The 18539-nt window shown below is 37.6% G+C and overlaps 1 protein-coding gene across 2 annotated transcripts in view; it reads right to left on the reverse strand.

Annotated features, from left to right (window-relative positions):
• RNF38 (ring finger protein 38) overlaps positions 1-18539 on the reverse strand; it is a 78832-nt gene that overhangs the window by 7332 nt on the left and 52961 nt on the right. For both annotated transcript variants that reach the window (XM_006863106.1, XM_006863105.1), the window contains 7 exons: positions 16883-17050; positions 13638-13808; positions 10952-11113; positions 10479-10585; positions 9387-9471; positions 2736-2857; positions 132-231 (listed from right to left, as the gene is read on the reverse strand). In XM_006863106.1, coding sequence (XP_006863168.1) covers positions 132-231; positions 2736-2857; positions 9387-9471; positions 10479-10585; positions 10952-11113; positions 13638-13808; positions 16883-17050 — 915 coding nt within the window. The remainder of the gene's footprint in view (positions 1-131; positions 232-2735; positions 2858-9386; positions 9472-10478; positions 10586-10951; positions 11114-13637; positions 13809-16882; positions 17051-18539) is intronic.

An 18539-nucleotide genomic window follows, 5' to 3' on the forward strand; every position in this document is an offset into this window, starting at 1 on the left:
CTGCCTTTTCTCCCCACCCTCTACCAAACCATGGATGTTAAGGGAAGCTTACTCTATACTGACCCTATGATCAGTAAAAAGGGAAAACAGACAAGTTACGGTGTCATTTCCTTCACAAAACCACACTTTACCTTCAGCCATTTGTCGACACACTTGGCATGGAACTCGTGGTTACAGGGTAAGACTCTAAGTAGCTGCCTTGACTCAAAATCACACATGCACACTACACACCTAAAAAAAGCAAAAACATCATTTAACCATAAATCTGGTTGTTTTTCTATTTTGTTAGTGCTACTAAAGCCTACAAAATCATTTATTGTGGCACTGATTAAAATACCAAAAAACTATCATGGAATATTATACAATTTGTGTTCAGTAACTGCAGTAATACTTTGTTGTATTCAAAGATTATTTTTAAAAAATGCTGATTTAATATTCACATTAGCCTTACTACAGAAAATGCTAACATATTCTATATAGTATCATTCTAACATATGGTGGTCGAACAACTGGATATCCATGCCAGAGAAAACACTGTTCCCTCACACCATATAAAAAACTGAAAATGGGTCAAGGGCTGAAATGTTCAGAACCAAACTATTAAACTCTCAGAAGAAAATATAGATATAAAAACCTCATGATTTGGACTGTTGTTAAAAGTGCTGTTGAGTTGGTTCTGACTCATAACAACCGTGTATAGTGTTTCCAAGGAGTGGATGGTGGGGTTGAATCACCAACCTTGTGGTTAGCAGTTCAGTGCTTATCCTACAACAGTGCCACACAAGGACTCTATGACCTTGGATTAGGTAATTGCATATATAAAAGAAAACCCCAAAAGCACAAGCAACAACAAAATCACATAAACTGTCCTTCAATAAAATTAAAAACCTACGTCCTTCAAAAGATACCAGTCAAACTGAAAAGACAACTTACAGAATGGGAGACAGTTGTGGAAATCTTATCTTTCTAATAAGGGACTTATATCGAGACTACACAAAGAACTATTACAAGTCAATAAAAAGACAAATTGTCAAATTAAAAATTAAATACAGGATCTGAAGACACTTCTCTCCACAGGAGATACACAAATAGCCAACAAGTACATGAAAAGATACTCAAAACAATTAGTCACTTGGTTGACTATGTCCGGTGGAGTCGGTTTCGACTCATCGCGACCCTGTACAGGGTTTCCAAAGCTGTTAAATCTTTACGGGAGCAGAAAGCCTCATCTTTTTCCCACGGAACAGCTGGTAGTTTCGAACTGCTAACCTAGTGGTTGCTAGGGAAATACATATTACAACTACAATGAAATGCCACACTATACACCACCTAGGATGGCTTGAATTTAAAAAAAAAGGAAGATAATATTGGTGAGGATGTGGCAAAATTGGAAGTCTCAGAAAGTGCTGGTGGGAATGTAAAATGGTGTTGTGTCTGAGACACATATTAGCAGTTCTCATTAAGTTAAAACAGAGAATTACCATATGGCCTTATTAGCCTATCCCTGTTTATACACCCCCCAAAAAACTGAAGACAGGCCTTCGAACACAAACTTGTACATGCATGTTCACTACAGCCAAAAGATGGAAACAACCCAAATGCCTATCAACTGATGAATGCTTTAATAAGATGTGCTATATCCAAACAGTGATACATTATTTGATAATGAAAAGAAATTAAGTACTGATATGTGCTACAACATGGGAAAATCTTGGAGAAACATTATGTTAAGTGGAGTTAGTCACAGAAGAGTATATAATAGCTGAATTCATTTTTACAAAATGTTCACAACAAGGCAAACTATAGAGTCTACAAGAGATTAATAGCTGCCTAGGGTTGTTACCAGCTGCTCCTTGGAAACCCTACACACGGTCGTTATGAGTTGCAATCAATTCAAAAGGCACTTAACAACAACAGGGTTGGTAGAAATGGAGCATCGTAGTTAACAGCTATAGGGTTTCTTTCTTGAGGTTTTTAATAAAAATGGCTTAATTTCATTGGTTACATGACTCCATGAGCATACTAAAAAAACTACTGGATTATATACTATAAAGCTTTTATAAATAAAAACATGATAAAAGAAAATCTTCAGGTGAAAGCACTAAAATTTCTGTGCTTTGAAATTTTTCAAATTTTGTATTAAAACATTCTAAAGTTTAAATCACAAACTAGAAAATAACTTGTGTACTCTAAAAATCCAGGACTGTCTGAGATAATAAATGTTCTACATCTACACCTTCCAATGCAAGGGGTTTTAAAAGTCGGTGGAAATATGGAATTGAGAATAGAGTATTTTTATGAACTTTTTGAAGACTCATATGGCAGCTATCACTGTGACTAAGAAACTTTATTTTTAATTGAATTTTATTTCAATTTAAATATACACTTGTGATTAGCGGTTCCCTTATTGGAGAGCGTTGTTGTTGTTATGTGCCATGGAGTCGGTTCCAACTCATAGTGACCCTGTGTAGGGTTTCTGAGGCTGTAAATCTTTATGGGTGCAAAAAGCCTTATCTTTCTCCCATGGAGCCGCTGGTAGTTTCGAACTGCTGACCGTGAGACTAGCAGCCTGATTCGTAACCACTACGCTGCCAAAGCATAGGCTAAGGTACATTTATGCTTTTCTGGAGAGTATTTATGTTTATTTAGTTATCTTTGACTCTCAAAAGCTTCCATTTTATACAAGTAGAAAAGGAATTATTAACACAGAGTGATGGCAAAAGAGATATACTTACAAAGTCTGTTCTGACTGGTGGTTGTTAGGATTGAACCGGTAAGAAGGAAGTTGTTCAATATCTGCTTTAGTAAGTCCTCGAGGCTTAGCCTCTCCCAGTCGCTCTGCCAGGTTTAGCAGGGCCTGCAGAGGGAAGAGATAACATTTTCATCTTTTAATAATTTTTCTAACTAAAAATAATTTAAACTCTTCATTATGGAAAAGTTTAAATACATAAAAAGAAATTTATATACTAAAGAAGACAGTGTAATGAACCCATTCATAGCTAATCTTACTTCATTTATTACTGCCTGCTCCTTAAATTCCAGGTTATTGGTATTTTTTCATTGGCAAAATAGTTCTAAGTATCTGTAAAACAGAGTTTGTCAACTGTGGCACTCTTGGGTTGGGTAATTCTTTGTTGGGGTAGGTTGCAATCCTGTGCACTGTAGGATGTTTAACAAAATCTCAAGCTTTAACATAAAAAAAGAAGCAGATCAGCAAAAAATGATGGAGTCAGAGAACGACAATAGGAGGAATGCAAGAGTAAAAGGCAACAGAGACACTGTTATATACACAATCTTAAAATAATAGTTATCTACGAGTGGTTTCATGGTCAGACATGCAGGATGAATGGGTGTGGGAGAAAGTGGGATCATGCCCATGAACATACAAAGGGGCTTCAAAAAATTGTGCAAAAATTCCATTATTTTTAAAATTCTACATATTTCCCTAGGTGGAAAACAAATTTATGAATGTAATGGAGCATATGGGAGCAAAGTTATAAAAACTTTTTAGACATAACCTAACACAACTTGAGGGAATGAGTTGCTAGGCCGGGAAGCTTAGTATTAGTCTTGGGAGATACCAAGGTCAACTGGCACAGTATGGTCCATGAAGACAATTTGTTCTACAACTTTGGCAAGTAGTGACTGGGTCTGAAAAGCTTACGAGCGGCCACCTAAGATGCAACTACTGGTCTCTCCACATTTGGAGCAAAGAAGAGTGAAGAAAATCAAAGATGCATGGAATAATTAGCCCAATGGACTAATAATGGACCACATGAACAATTATCTTCTTGAGACCAGAATAAATTAGATGGTGCTTAGCTCTGAAAGGGATTACATTAGAAGGTCCAGGATAGAGTAGGAGAAAAATGTACACCAAGACTCAAAATCATGAAAAGAACAGGGTTGGACAGAGACTGATGGAACACTAGTTACCCTTCAGGTCTGGAAATGAACTCACCCCCATGGCTTAACACTAGGGAGGTACCCACACCTTAGAAAAATCAACCATCTGAGATCAAAAGGGTAGCATTTAAACCAGGAAAAATTTCAGAAGAGTTCAGAGAGAAGCAATGAAATGGGAAATGTGGGGAAGAAGGGAGAGAAGTAATGTTACGTTGTGGGGAACAGAATCAGTGACATGAAACAAAACATGTATGAATTATAGTCAATGGAAAACTGGTTTGTTCTAGAAACCTTCACCAATTCACAATAAAAAGTGTTTTTTGTTTCTGAAAAGAAACCCCTCACTTATAACTCACTAGATGCCAGTGGTAACCAACAAAATGACTCCATACATTGCTAAACATTCCCAATGGAGTAGGATGGGGAACTACTGCCCCAGGGTTAAGAATCAATGTTCTAAGAGATAAAGGCTTTATATAAAAACAAACAAACAAAAAAACCAACCATAATGATATCATTGTACCTAAAAAATTAATAATTTCTTAAAACATCAAATATCAGTGTTCAAATCCCCCTGACTGTCCCAATTATTTAAAGAAGACATGCTTGATATATCTCATATCTCTGTTTTCTGTTTATATTTGCTGAAGAAACCAGGCCAATCAATGACTTACAGAATTTCTTGTAGTCTGATTTTTGCTGACTAAGCACCCCATCCCTTGACCTTTATGTAGCTAACATGTTCCACTGTCATCTGTCTTTCCTATAAACAGGTACATCATGTCTAGTTGGCTTTGTATTTGTGATGTCAACGGTCACTGATGACCACTGCCTCGGCCTAGATCCACTCTTTCTTCATTTATTAGCTAAAATCCTTCTATATTAGCAAGTACCCCATACCAAACTTTACTTAGTAGTACCAGTTTACAAAGAAAAGGCAGAATAAACAAACGCTGTGGATTTTTTTTCTTTTCTGAAGTATCACTATGAACTCAGATTTTCACTTACTTGATGTGTTTCTGTACACTGCAGTTCTTACACCACACCGCTACCCTCCTGCTCTCACTTTTCAATGACTTTAATTATTCATTTGCTTTATCTTTCTATTGTTGTTGTTAAGTGCTACTGAGTCGGTTCTGACTCACAGCAACCCCGCATAGGGTTTCTGAGGAGCGAATGGTGGGTCTGAACAGCTGACCTTGTGTTTCAGTGCTTCATCCTATAGTGTCATACCAGGACTCCATCCTACTATTGTTGTTGTGAAGTGCCATCAGGTCAGTTTCAACTCACAGCAACCCTGTATAGGGTTTTCAAGACGCTGCTGGTGAGCTTGAGCCACCAACTTATGGTTCAAACTGACCTTGCAGTCCCACACAGTCCTACTGTTAGGCTGCCATTTATGCATAGCATTTCCTCTATACTCAGGCTGCCACAGGATTAAGACAATGGGTAATATAGAAAACTTGATGAGTAATGGAGGAACAGAGTTAACATCCCATCATCTCAATGATTACGGAGTCCTGGTAGTATAGTGGTTATGCATTGGGCTGCAAATCGAAAGGTCAGCAGTTTGAATCTACTAGTTGCTCCATGGGAGAAAGATGAAGTTTTCTACTCCCGTAAGGACTGACAGCCTCGAAACTATACAGGGGTCGCTAGGAGTCAGAACCCACTTCACGGCATACCACCACCAACCTCAATAATGAATGCTGTGATAGCTGTATGCATGCTTTAATATAACATTACAACTCTGCTTTGGGGACAGCATTATTTTCAGAACTGGGTATTCTAAATGAATTGCTTTCCCCTTTACTGCACTTCCCCAACCTCCTAAATGTTTTAATTTGTTGTTGTTTTAAAGTGCAGATGAGTCTGTTCCGACCTACTGTGACCTTGCATAGGATTTCCTAGGAGGGAATGATGAGCTTTATCAGCCTTAATATTATGTCTGCTTTATCATTAATACTATTCATCCTGTAAGGATAGCGGTTCAAGCTCACCAGCTGCTCCTTGGAAACCCTATACAGGGTCGCTAAGGGTCGGAACTGACTCGATGGCACTTCACAATAACAACGATCTTAATTTTCCCTTCACCAGCATTCTCTCACATGACTTGTATTGTAGGTGACTCTAATAGAGCAAAAAAGTCTACCTTGTTATGGCTGTAACTATTTGTAAAGGTGCCAAACACTTTAAATGACATTTTTGTTTCTTAAAATACACAAAGTGACTACCGGGGCATAGTAAGCAAATAAACTGATTTGACCCCCTGCAACAAACATATGGGAGACTGAGTGAAACAGATACAGATGGTGATCCCGAAACCCTGAGCTTCAGATGAGAAGACAGAAAGATGGGCTGAGTACTGACTCTAAGAGGAAGCTGAACAGGAGCATTGAGAGAGAAAAAAAATTGGCTGGGGGAAGCCATCTTGGACTTTTGCCACCGGCTATTGATATAGTGGCCTGCAGGCATGGAACACGGTTGAAGGTTGACAGCAAGAGGGTACAGTTCTCCCCTGTTCCCATGTCCTCTTGGTAGCCAGTGACACGGCCAGTCTCTGCAATAGCCAACCCAGTGGCTAGTGGTGCCCCCTCCTAGGAAGCTTTTGCTCTGGCTGGGGTCAGGCACCAGGCATAGTATAGAGGGGTGTTCACACTACACAGTGAACAGAGAGCTGTGTTCACACTTCTAGTCGCTAACATATCCACCAGGTGGCGAGTGCCCAAGACCACACCAATATACAATCATCAATTAAATATAAATACAACACCACACTGTCTCAGAAAAAAACAGATAATTCCAGCTTACACGATGAAATGGAGTGCCTCAAACCAGTAACCAAAATACAGTAGAAAATACAGTATTAGAATGGAATCAGCACTATCTGCAAAGGAAGAGAAAGAATGCTATTTAGGCAACTTCAACACACTGAAAGAATGATTGAGAAAACTGCAAATGAAATACAGGAAAATACGGACAGAAAAATCCATATTTGTGCCCATTCCAAAGAGAGATGACCTAACAGAATGCGGAAATCATCGGACATTATCTTTGATGTCCCATGTGAGTAAAGTTTTACTAAACGTAATACAGAAACGGCTGCAAGCATACATTGAGAGAACTTCCAGAGGTTCAAGCCAGATTCAGAAGAAGCCGTGGAACGAGGGAGATCATTGCTGATATCTGATGGATCTTGGCTGAAAACAGAGAATATCAGAAAGATGTTCACCTGTGCTTTACTGACTATGCAAAGGTTTTCGATTATGTGGATCATGACCCATGCGCTATGGACAACACTGCGAAATACGAGTACTCTGGTACATTTAATTGTGCTCATGAGGAATCCGTACATGGACCAAGAGGAAGTTGTTCGAACAGAACATGGGAACAATGAATAGTTTCAAATTAAGAAAGGTGTGAGACAGGGTTGTATTCCTTTACCATACTTATTCAACCTGTAGCTGAGCAAATAATCCAAGAAGCTGGGTTCTATGAAGAAAAAGGCAGCATCAGGATTAGAGGAAGACTCATTAATAACCTGAGATATGCAGATGAAATTGCCTGAGATTGCCTGCTGAAAGTGAAGAGGACTGAAAATAATGATGAAGATCAAAGACCACAGCCTTCGTATGGATTACATCTCAATGTAAAGAAAACAAACATGCTCACCACTGGACCAATAAACAATATTCGTATCAACGGAGAAAAGATTGAAGCTGTCAAGGACTTCATTCTTCTTGGATCAACTATCAACACTCACGGAAGCAGCAGTCAAGAAATCAAACGGCACATTGCATTAGGCAAATCTGCTGCACAAGACCTTTTTAAGTGCTGAAGAGCAAAGATGTCAGCTTGAGGACTAAGGTGCGCCTGACCCAAGCCATGGTATTTTCAATAACCATATGTATGCAAAAGCTGAACAGTGAATAAGAAGACTGTAGAAGAATTGATGCATTTGAGTTATGGTGTTGGAGGAGAATACTGAAAGTGCTATGGGCTGTCCAGAGAACAAACAGATCTGTGTTGGAAGAAATGCAGCCAGAGTGCTCCTTGGAGGCCAGGATAGCCAAACTTTGTCTCTCATACTTCAGACATTGTCAAGGGGGATTAGTCGCTGGAGGTTATCATGTTTGATAAGGTGGAGGGTCAGAGTAAAAGAGGAAGATCCCCAGTAAGATGGACTGGCAAAGTGGCAACATCAATGGGCTCAAGCGTGGCAACAATTGTGAGGTTGGCTTAGGACCAGGCAGTGCTTCATTCTGTTGTGCAGAGGGTTGCTGTGAGTCAGCACCTACTCAACACAGAAGAATTCAGGAAACAAAACTGACTATACAAAAGAGAGAAAAAAAGGAAGCTATATAAAAATAGCAATCCAAAAGCCATAAGATACTAATACTTCAGAAATAGACAATACACTGAAAAGGCAAAGAAGTAGAACTGAATCAATGGAAGGCTGAATTACTGAGCTTGAAGAAAAGATCTCTGAATATTCATCTGTTAGAGGAACAATAAGAAAAGAACAAAAATATCCAAAAAAGCTTAAGATTTATGTGGGAACATTATCAAGAGGATTAATTTACAAGTGACAGGAATTCTAAAATAGGAAGAGACTAAATAATTAAATAACCCTAGAGAATAGTGTCCAAAGAAACTTCCTTAGCATCATGGAAGATGAGTAGACAGCCATTCAAGAACTGGAAAGAATTCCAAACTAGACCCTAAAAAGAAAAACACCAATACATATAATGAAACTTTTTAAAACCAAAATAAGGAAAGAAAAATGAAAAGTAAACCTAGCAATGGGACACTATTAGACTTAGCTCTAATTTCACAGCAGAAACCATGCATGCAGGCAAGAAGATAATGGAATGACATCTATTGGAAAGAAAAAAAAAAAAAAAAAAAGGTCAACTAAGAATCACATATCCAAAGAAATTGTTCATCAAATATGACAGTGAAATTAAGCCATTTTCAAAAAAACAGAAATGTAAAGAATTTACAAAAACCAGATAAACTTTACAAAAATTACTAAAGGGAGTTCTTTGGACAGAGAACCAACATCAGCAACAACCACTAGAGTCTGGCATATAGGGCAATATTACCTCGACTCAACCCAAATATAGAAGTGAAGTACAACAGACATAGACCGAAAACAAAGAACCAGAGATAGAGTTTCAGCAAAAAATATCCCCATAAAGTATAAGAGAGAATAGTATAGTTACAAAACTTGCAAATGAAGAGGACAGGTAGAGTTCAAGAATAAATAAATATACACCTAACTTTTAACTCCATAAACTAGATCAAGCCTTACTTCAAGCCATAACCTAACTCTTACCCATAATACTAACTCCTGAAAAAAGCAACAAAACACTTCAAAGTATTTGCCTTATGTTTGATTAGATGAATCAGTTGAGTAGGACAATACTTTTTATGTACATTAATACTCTCAAAATTAATTCATAGATTCATTTACTAACCTCGTAATTTTCTACTTCTCCATCTTCCACATCCAATTCAAAGCTAAAAGTTGGGCCCACTGCAGGTGGCACTGGAAGCATTGATCTACAGTGAAAACAACCAATACTAGCATTGACAGTTTAGTACGTTACTTCAATCAACACAACATTTTCAGAATAAGGTGGAGAACTTAAGCTATCTGATGTTAAGACTTACAATAAAACAGTATGCGATACGCACATGGCTCTCTGACATAAAAACGACATTACCTAGCCTTCCTAGCAAGTAGTTTGACTAAATTTGGGCTAATGGAATGGAAACAGGAATGATACGTGCAATTTCTGGGAAGTATCCCTGGTATGGCGCTTCTGGATAATGCACTGGACTGCAAGATCAGTTTGAACTGCAAGGTAGGCAGTTCAAACCCACCAGCTGCTCCCCATAAATCCTATGCAGGGTCACTATGGGTCAGAACCAATTCGGTGGCAGTTAACAACAACAAACAATTCTTGGAGAGAGCCGGTTTGGCAGAGAAATGTAGACATGATGGCTCCAGTCTGACATGTGCTGAAAGTCATAAAATCTGAGGATGGAAGGCCATTCCTCAGAGTCATGGGGCTAATTTTCCTTGAATTGCCTACTTTTCATGGAAGAAAAAGAAAGCAGCATCACTTTGATCTGTTTGGTGTATCTGTTGCAGACGAACTTAATTCTAACAGGATAGTTCTAAGACACAGAAACCAATTCTGTTTCCTCTGAGAGAACCAACAATCTCAAAGCTGGGTAACCAAAGGGAGGAGTATCAAGTGATACCAGTTATAAAGACTTATATAAAAAAATCTTAACCATCTTCTTTCCTCTTCTTGACTTGTTAAATCTATTTTTTGGTTCACAAATTTCTTCCTTCCCATGCCTCCCAAGTTTTTGTTCTCCCCTATCTTTCACTCTTAACTGGCTCCCCAATTTCAATCCCTTGAAAGCATTAAGTAAAGCCATACACATCTAAAACACCCTCACATAAGTTATATACTACACAGAAAACATTCATAAAGGAAAGAGAATCCCACACAATTAAAAAAAATCAGAACCCATTAAAATAAGAAAGAACTTACAGCACATATGGTAGTAGGCTGGGATGATACGGGGGAGGTGGTATTGGCTGCTGAGTTCTGTATCTACTACGTCCTGTGAGCCTCCGAGGCATAAATGGAGGATAAGGCTATGGGGGGAAAAAGTTTAAAATGATTTAATATTTTACATTTACAACTAATTAATCTGTCCAACAAAGCCACTTGTTTTTAAAAGGAATCTAGAAAATGGTTTAGTATTTAAGTGTTAATCAGTATCAGTATTTTTCATGTTAACATTAGAAATGCAATAACCAGTTTAAGCACACACTTTGGTATACAAGTGAGCTTCAAAAATTCATGTCAAAATGGAATTAGAAGATAAATGGAATTTGCTGATACTTTTGAAGCCTTCTTGTATTTCTAGATATAATTTTCCAACTAAGTAATTTTATCAAAGTATCTAAAACTCTAATCCTGTTGAGAACAATTAATAAAACAAAGCATTAAACACTCACTACTCCAAAGGACACCTCCTGATGCAAAGGATCATGTGTCAGAAACTGCAAAGGAGCTGATGGAGGTAACGTTGGGGGATGGGCTGACGGGGGGTAAGTAAAACCTCCTACTGGAAGATGTTCTCCTAAGAGTTCTACTTCATTTTCTATCCTTTGCAGAGGCTAAAGTGGGGAGAAGGAAAAGGCAAAATATTATCCTTCTATTGTTTAGGTAGGCTATACTGTTTAATAATTCAACAACAAATAGAAAAACGCCAAACCATCTTTAAGACCATTTATCTCTTGACATTACATCAATATGAAATCATACAAGTTGACATATTAACTATAGTAAAATCTTACCTTTAACTTAATTTTATTAAGACTTTTCAAAACATGTTATTAGATACTCCCACTATTCATTATTTGAACTTTGTCTCATTTTAAGAGGCAAACACAATTGTCTAGTAAACCAATCATATGCAGTTACAATGACTTTTTATTCATAGTACCCTGACCCACCCATATGATTTTCAGATAAACAGCCATTATCAGAAATAGATCATGGAGTGTATTTATAAATCAGAACCAGGACTAAATTGGCTAAGATATAGAAGGCATTATGTGGTCACAGAAATCAGGGCTTTAGTAGTAGAGAGATACCCACTAATCAGCCACATGACTTTTAGATAAATTATTTAATCTTAGTCTCAGGACTGTCATCTATCTGTAACACCAAACAAGATGTTTATGTTGTTGTTGTTGCTCAGTGTCACTGAGTTGGTTCTGACTCATAGCAACCCTGTATAGGGTTTCTTAGGAGCAGCTGGCGAGTTTGAACTGCCAACCTTGTGGTTCAAACCGACCTTGCTTACAGTCCAGTGCTTTATCCTACAGTGCCACAGCAGGACTTCCACAAAGATTACTTACAAATATCCATTGTTAGTCACTACCATTTCCTACATTACCCTCCCACCTCAGATCCTGATAAGCACAAATCTACTCAGTTTCTCTGAATTTCCCTGTTCTGAACATTAAAAAAAAAAAAATAATAAAAATCATACAACATGTGGCCTTTAGTGACTAGTTTTTTTCACTTAGGATAATGTTTCAAGTTCATTTTCACTGCTAACGTTTTTATGGTTCAATAATATTTCATTGTACAGATAAAACACCTTACTTGTTTACTCATTATCAGCTAATAAACATTTGGATTGTTTCTACTTTTTGCCTGTTAAGAATAATGCTTCTGGTTCTGAAACATGGCAGACGACGTGAACCAACAACCAACTACCAACACGGCCGAGAAGTCTCTCAGGATCTTATCACGCTCAGCCTGGATGAACATATTTATGTGAAAATGCAAAATGACCAAGAGCTTTTAAGGAATATTACATGCTTATGATCAACATTTAAATACGATATTGGGAGGTGTGCAAGAAACTGTGACTATTAACAGAAATTGATCCAGAAACATGAAGAGCTCTATAAAACAACAAAATGGAAAACTCCAATGCTCTTTGTTCAGGGAGATGGTGTTGTACTGGGTGCCCTTCCATTGAGAGGTGACTGGAACAAAGAATGTGTCCTATGTGGAAAAGAAGAGACTTATACAATTGCTTCTTTAAGATATAATACATTTAACAAGAGACACTTGTGTGAAATTTGGTATTTAGAAATGACCAAGGATTCTTCCACTCCTGAAATGAATTGATTTGCAGATAACGAGCAAGCTCATAGGTTAATTTTCTCCAGCCCTTTCAATAAATGTAATCACAAAAATAAACAACTCTTTTTTGGGGGGAGAAAAAAAAAAAAAAGATAGGGCTGCTATGCACATCTGTGCACACATCTTTGTGTGGACATGTTTTTAATTCTCTGGAAAATATGTTCTTAGTGTAATTCTGGCTTCTTTCCTCAGGTAAGCTTACTTTGGCTGGTACTCCCTAAGGCACATAAATCTGTGCTATGACAGAATGTCAAATTATTTTATAGGGCTGCAATCTTCCACTATACCAACTTTCATTTTATCTATCTCCTTCTGTTCCTGATGGTTCAGAAGCTAAACTTGGCCTGTCCGAAAAAAATAACTGAATCTTCTTCTTGTGCAAAGATGTATACAGTACCTATCATCCCAACCCATAGTAATACACCTCTTAGCTATATTCCAACCCCATAAGAGAACTATGTTAATAACTATCTCACCTGTTTTCAGAAGAACACTTCAGAAAAACAAGCCTACTCTTACCTTCCAAAAATGACAAATTACACTCAAGGTTATGTAGATAGCTTAAAATATGGTAAACAGTACATAGGCTGCAGTGGTGTGTGTTAATACATGAATACAAGTGTTCAATGAACTTAAATGAATCTTAAGCATTTAATTAGTACTAATGATTTTATAGTATCTCTAACTTTCCAATTTAGAAATATATAAAAGGAAAAACCAGTACAACTAAATTAGAATTTATTTTCAGATTTCCTTTCTTTCCTAGGATTCAAATATGAAGCAGGACAAATTTAACTTGACACATAAAATTACTAGAAAAATGTAAAATTATTTAAGAATGTCTCTATTAGTCTGTATGTTTGTGAATTCCTTTGATTCTTACAAGAATCAAAATTAGTGTTTAAATGCCAATAGTGTACATTTGCTACATTATTCTGCTTTTTAAGAAAATCAAAGACATACGATAAAGATACCTACCGATCGTGACTGCTGTGTCTGGAAAGGAACAAACTGGCCTGGTGGTGGCAGATGAGGAGGGTGGTGTGGAGAAAGGTGAGGAGGATGTAAAAGAAACGGATCACTAGAAATAAGGGGTGGGAACGCAGCATACGGTACTGGTAAGTGCTGAACTGAACATGCCTGAAGCATCTGTAAAAAATAGTTATTTTTTATTAAAATTATAAGAATATACAATTTTAAAAATAAGATAGTGAGATTGAAATGTTATTTCCATACCTCCCCCTCAAATCATACCAAAATGTTTCTCATATATTAGCAATGAAATACAAGTATTTACATCCACAATGAAAGTACTAGTAACTAGTAGTTCCAACACCTGTCAGTTTGTCCTAACATGGTATGGCCTGTGTGTTGCTGTGATGCTGGAAGCTATGCCACCAGCATTTCAAATACCAGCAGAGTAACCAATGGTAGCAGGTCTCAGCAGAGCTTTCCTACTAAGACAGACCAGGAAAAATGATCAGGCGATCTACTTCTGGGAATTAGCCAAGAAAACATAACACTGTCCAACTCCCTTTGGAAATGTTATCACTGTTAGAAGAGGTCATCATGTTTGGTGAAGTTAAGGGTCAACAAGGGTGTCAGAGACCTCAGTGAAATGGACTGGCAGAGCAGCTATAATGATGGACCTGAATATGCTGGTGCTAGTAAGTATCAACTTGTCTGGGCTATGATTTGTAGTGGTTTGGCAGTTATGTAATTATGTAACACCCCTCCTCCCCCAACTCCATGATGTAATACGATGGGATCAGCCCATCAGTTTTAAGGGGATTAGGCTGAGATGCAATATATTTTACTCAAGTCACTGTCCTGATTCAATATAAAGGGAATTTCTCTGGGATGTGATCTCCAACTGCTTTTATCTCACAAGAAATAAAAGGAGAGAGAACCAGTAGAGAGAGAGGGACTTGACTACCATCAAAAAGAAGAGCCAAGAGTAGAGCACATTCTTTGGACCCAGGGTCCTTGTGCTTCTCAGCAAGGTCTCTTAGACCTCGGGGAAGATTGATGTCAAGACACATGGCGGTCTCCAAGGGACATAAGGCCCACAGATGTTGAAAGGTGACCAAGAGTCAAAAGAAAGAGAAAACCTTCCTTTAAAGTTGATGCGCTAGATTTGGAATTCTAGCCTCCTACCTGGTGAAAGAATAAATTTATTTGTTAAAGCCATGCACTTGTGGTATTTCTGTTCTAACAGCATTAGATAAACCAAGACAGTACAGGAACAGGCAGCATTTCCTTCTGTTATACAAAAAGTCACCATGGGACAGAGTAGACTGGACAGCAGCTAACAAAAACATTGACTATTTTACATGCTGCTGCATGCCATCTAGTCAGTTCTGACTAATAGCAACCCTGCATAGGGTTTATGAGGCTGTAAATCTTTACAGACAGAAGTAGAAAGCCTAATTTTTCTCCTGCAGAACAACTGGTGGATTCAAACTGTTGACCTTATGCTTACAGCCCAACCTGAACCCACTGTTTTACTGGGGTCCTGAATTTTATATAGTTCTTACATATCAGTCAAAATACTTAGCTTTAACTTCAGTCTCTAAAACATCCATAAATAAGGAAAAAGTGCTGGCTAGTTAACAATCTCACCTTTACTTGGTTTAAAACATTGCAGATACTATTGCTATTCCAAGAAAGTTATCCTTTTCCATCTTGTAGAATTTTTTTATTTCTAATATTTTTATAATTTTAAGAGTCCAACTAACAACTGCCCTATGAGCTCTCAACATTTTTAGTTGGTAACTTCAGCACATTGGTTGTATAATCTACTAACGAAAAACCAAGCTAGGATAAATTAATCTATTAAACTGGTATTGGTACTTTTATGTGTGTGTCTCAACTCTAAAACAGAATATTGTTGTTGTTGGTGTTATGTGCCGTGGAGTCGGTTCTGACTCATGGCAACCCTGTACAGGGTTTCCAAGGCTGTAAATCTTTATGGGAGCAGAAAAGCCTCATCTTTCTCCCACTGAACAGCTGGTAGTTTCGAACTGCTGACCGTGGGATTAGCAACCTAATTCGTAACCACTATGCTACCAGAGAACAGAATACTAAGGCTATATAAAATATTAGGTGAATGTTTTACTTTGAAGATACCAACCTTCGATAAGTCATTTAAATCCTGTGGATTAGTGCCCTCATTTATGAAAATTGGGAGTTGATTTGGGGGTTAGCCAATAAAGGACATAGTATAAAGTTCGTAGGTAAAAAGAAGCGGAAGTGACTCATTGTTGTCCCAAGTAATTATCTCTAAGATCTTCAGTTTCATCATTTATAAAATGTGGGTACAGTTTCATCACAGGTTTCTTATAGTAAGGTATAAATTAGGGCAAGTACAAAAAATGCCTGTTAAAACTATTAAGTTTTACTTGATGTTGTTACTACTGGAGACTTTAATACTAACTAGTCCAACATTCAATGTTAATACTCCAAAGACATCCTTTACCAAACATTATTAACAGGGTTGATACATGAGGGACCATGGAGTGGTCCTCAATATAAAAAAAGTGTCTGTCAAGTTAACTTCAGCTCATGGTGATACCAGTGTCAGATGAGAACTTCACATGGTTTTCAAGGTCTGACTTTTCAGAGGTAGATTGCCACCCTTTCTTCCAAGATGCCTTTAGGTAGACACAAAATTTCAGCCTTTAGATTTAGTCAAACATGTTAACTGTTTGCACCACCCAGGGCGCCTCCTTCATGTTTTTAAAGTTACTATAAAGATGCTACTGAGATTTCTGTTGCAATAGGTTTTTGTTGTTAAATGCTATCAAGTTGGCTCCAACTCACAGGAAACCTGTATAGGGTTTCTGAGGAACAGTTGGTGGGTATGCACTGCTGACCATATGATTAGCAGTCCAGAGCTTATCTTACATTGCCACACTAGGACTTCAATATAAGATGCTGTTATTGTTAAGTGCCATTGAGTCAGTTCTCACTCATAGTGACCCTGTATAGAGTTTCTGAGGAGCAGCTGATGTGTTTGAATTGCCAATGCTGCGGTTCAAACCGACCTTGAGGTCGAGTGCTTATCCTTTGGTGCCACACTAGGACTCCATATAAAACATTTGTTGTTGTTTTTAAGTGTTGTCGAGTTGGTTCCGACCCATGGATTTGATATTTATATTATAAAACAAATCCAGGTTGATGTGCTAACAGTAAAATCTATGAAAAAGAAAGCTCACACTTACTGGAGGAGGCACACTACAGACAGGGAGGTGCTGTCCACTGAAAACCACAGAGCATCCTGGGACCTGTTGTGCACTGCAAGCAGGGATGTGCTGGCCTGTGCAGAGTGGAATCCCATGTGGTGCCACTGTTGTTACTGTGTAAGAAACAGGGACTGTGCCCTGGTGGAGCTATTAGGAAAGAAGAATAGAATTTTAGCGGTTTTCAAAAAACATTAACTATAAAAATTTACCATTTGCATTTAAATACCAACATTCATAACAACATTGTTCACAATGGCTAAAAGTGAAACAGCCCAAGCATACATAAACAGATGAATGGATAAACAATATATGATATATATTCACAATGGGAACATGGTAGCCATTAAAAGGAATGAAGCTCTGATATACGCTACAACATGGGTGACTATGAAAACATGCCAAGTGAAATAAGCCAGACACAGAAGGATACATATGATCCTACTGACATCAAAGGACATTACTTGAATCATATTCTCTTTAAAAGTTCTTAGAGCAACAAAAAGAACTCTGAAGGGTCAAGACCAGGGCTGTAGAGTGGATGGGGTAAAGGTTCACAACGAAATTCTCAGAGGACAGCCCTTGTTATGAAGAAATGAACACTGCCATGATAGAAAAATTCCTCAGGGCCACTTTCCTAAAATTATTTTTCACCAGTGTAGTTTTCTTTAGACTTCTTCCTAATAAAGTACCCATGATCATCTTGTGCTCTTTGATCAAGATTATCCCTTTGGAATCCCAAAAAAGATAATATTCTGAGTGAGTAGCTCTCTGACTTCAATTTAACTGGTTCAGTAAGATCCCCTTGGAAGCCACTGTTTTGATTGGATGTTTTTTGTGAAAGCACCCTAACAAGACTGGTAAGAGAAGTAGTGTGAGCAACTAAATCGCAGTTGTTGTTAAGTGCTGTGGAGTCAGTTTCAACTCATAGCAACCCTGAATAGGGTTTCTGAGGTAAGTTTGACCTGCTGACCTTACAGTCCAGTGCATTATACTACAGCGCCATGTCAGGACACATTTAAACATACTACATTTGGAATATACCTGTACAATCATACTCCTAAAACTGTCAAATACTTTTTTACATTTAACATAAACTCTTAATTTTTGTTTTTAGGGTCAAGTAGAGCTCTGATTTTTCTTGTAAGTAAATAAACAATTAAACCTGGTCTGGTTATTGAAGCAGCCTTTTCCCTCTTAAAAAAATACCAGATCTTTTACCATCCAATTAAAATTCTCACATAAGTTTAAATCTGTTGAAACATAGACATTGTTGAATTGGTGTATGTTCTAATATGAATATAAAAACTTTAAATAAAGAAAACAAAATAATGCTCATAGTAATCAAGCTTAGATACGATTTTAATGGAAGTATGTACTGAATTTGACCAATAAGAAGTTTACTTCTTTAATTTCAGAGTACAGACTCACTTTTCAACTAGGTCTAATTGTCTGTGTTTTTCCATGCTTGAGATTTAGTTCCCTCACGAGGAGTAATGACACAGCTTTTCTTCAAACAATCCACAGAAGAATCAAAGGCCATTTGTGCTAGATCTTGAAGTCAGTTTGCAATTATGTAGGATTAGTCTGGTAGCGTAGTGGTTACGAATCGGGCTGCGAACCTTAAGGTCAGCGGTTC

This window comes from Chrysochloris asiatica, unplaced genomic scaffold, assembly GCF_000296735.1.
Source record: "Chrysochloris asiatica unplaced genomic scaffold, ChrAsi1.0 scaffold00053, whole genome shotgun sequence".
Classification (NCBI taxonomy): domain Eukaryota; kingdom Metazoa; phylum Chordata; class Mammalia; order Afrosoricida; family Chrysochloridae; genus Chrysochloris; species Chrysochloris asiatica.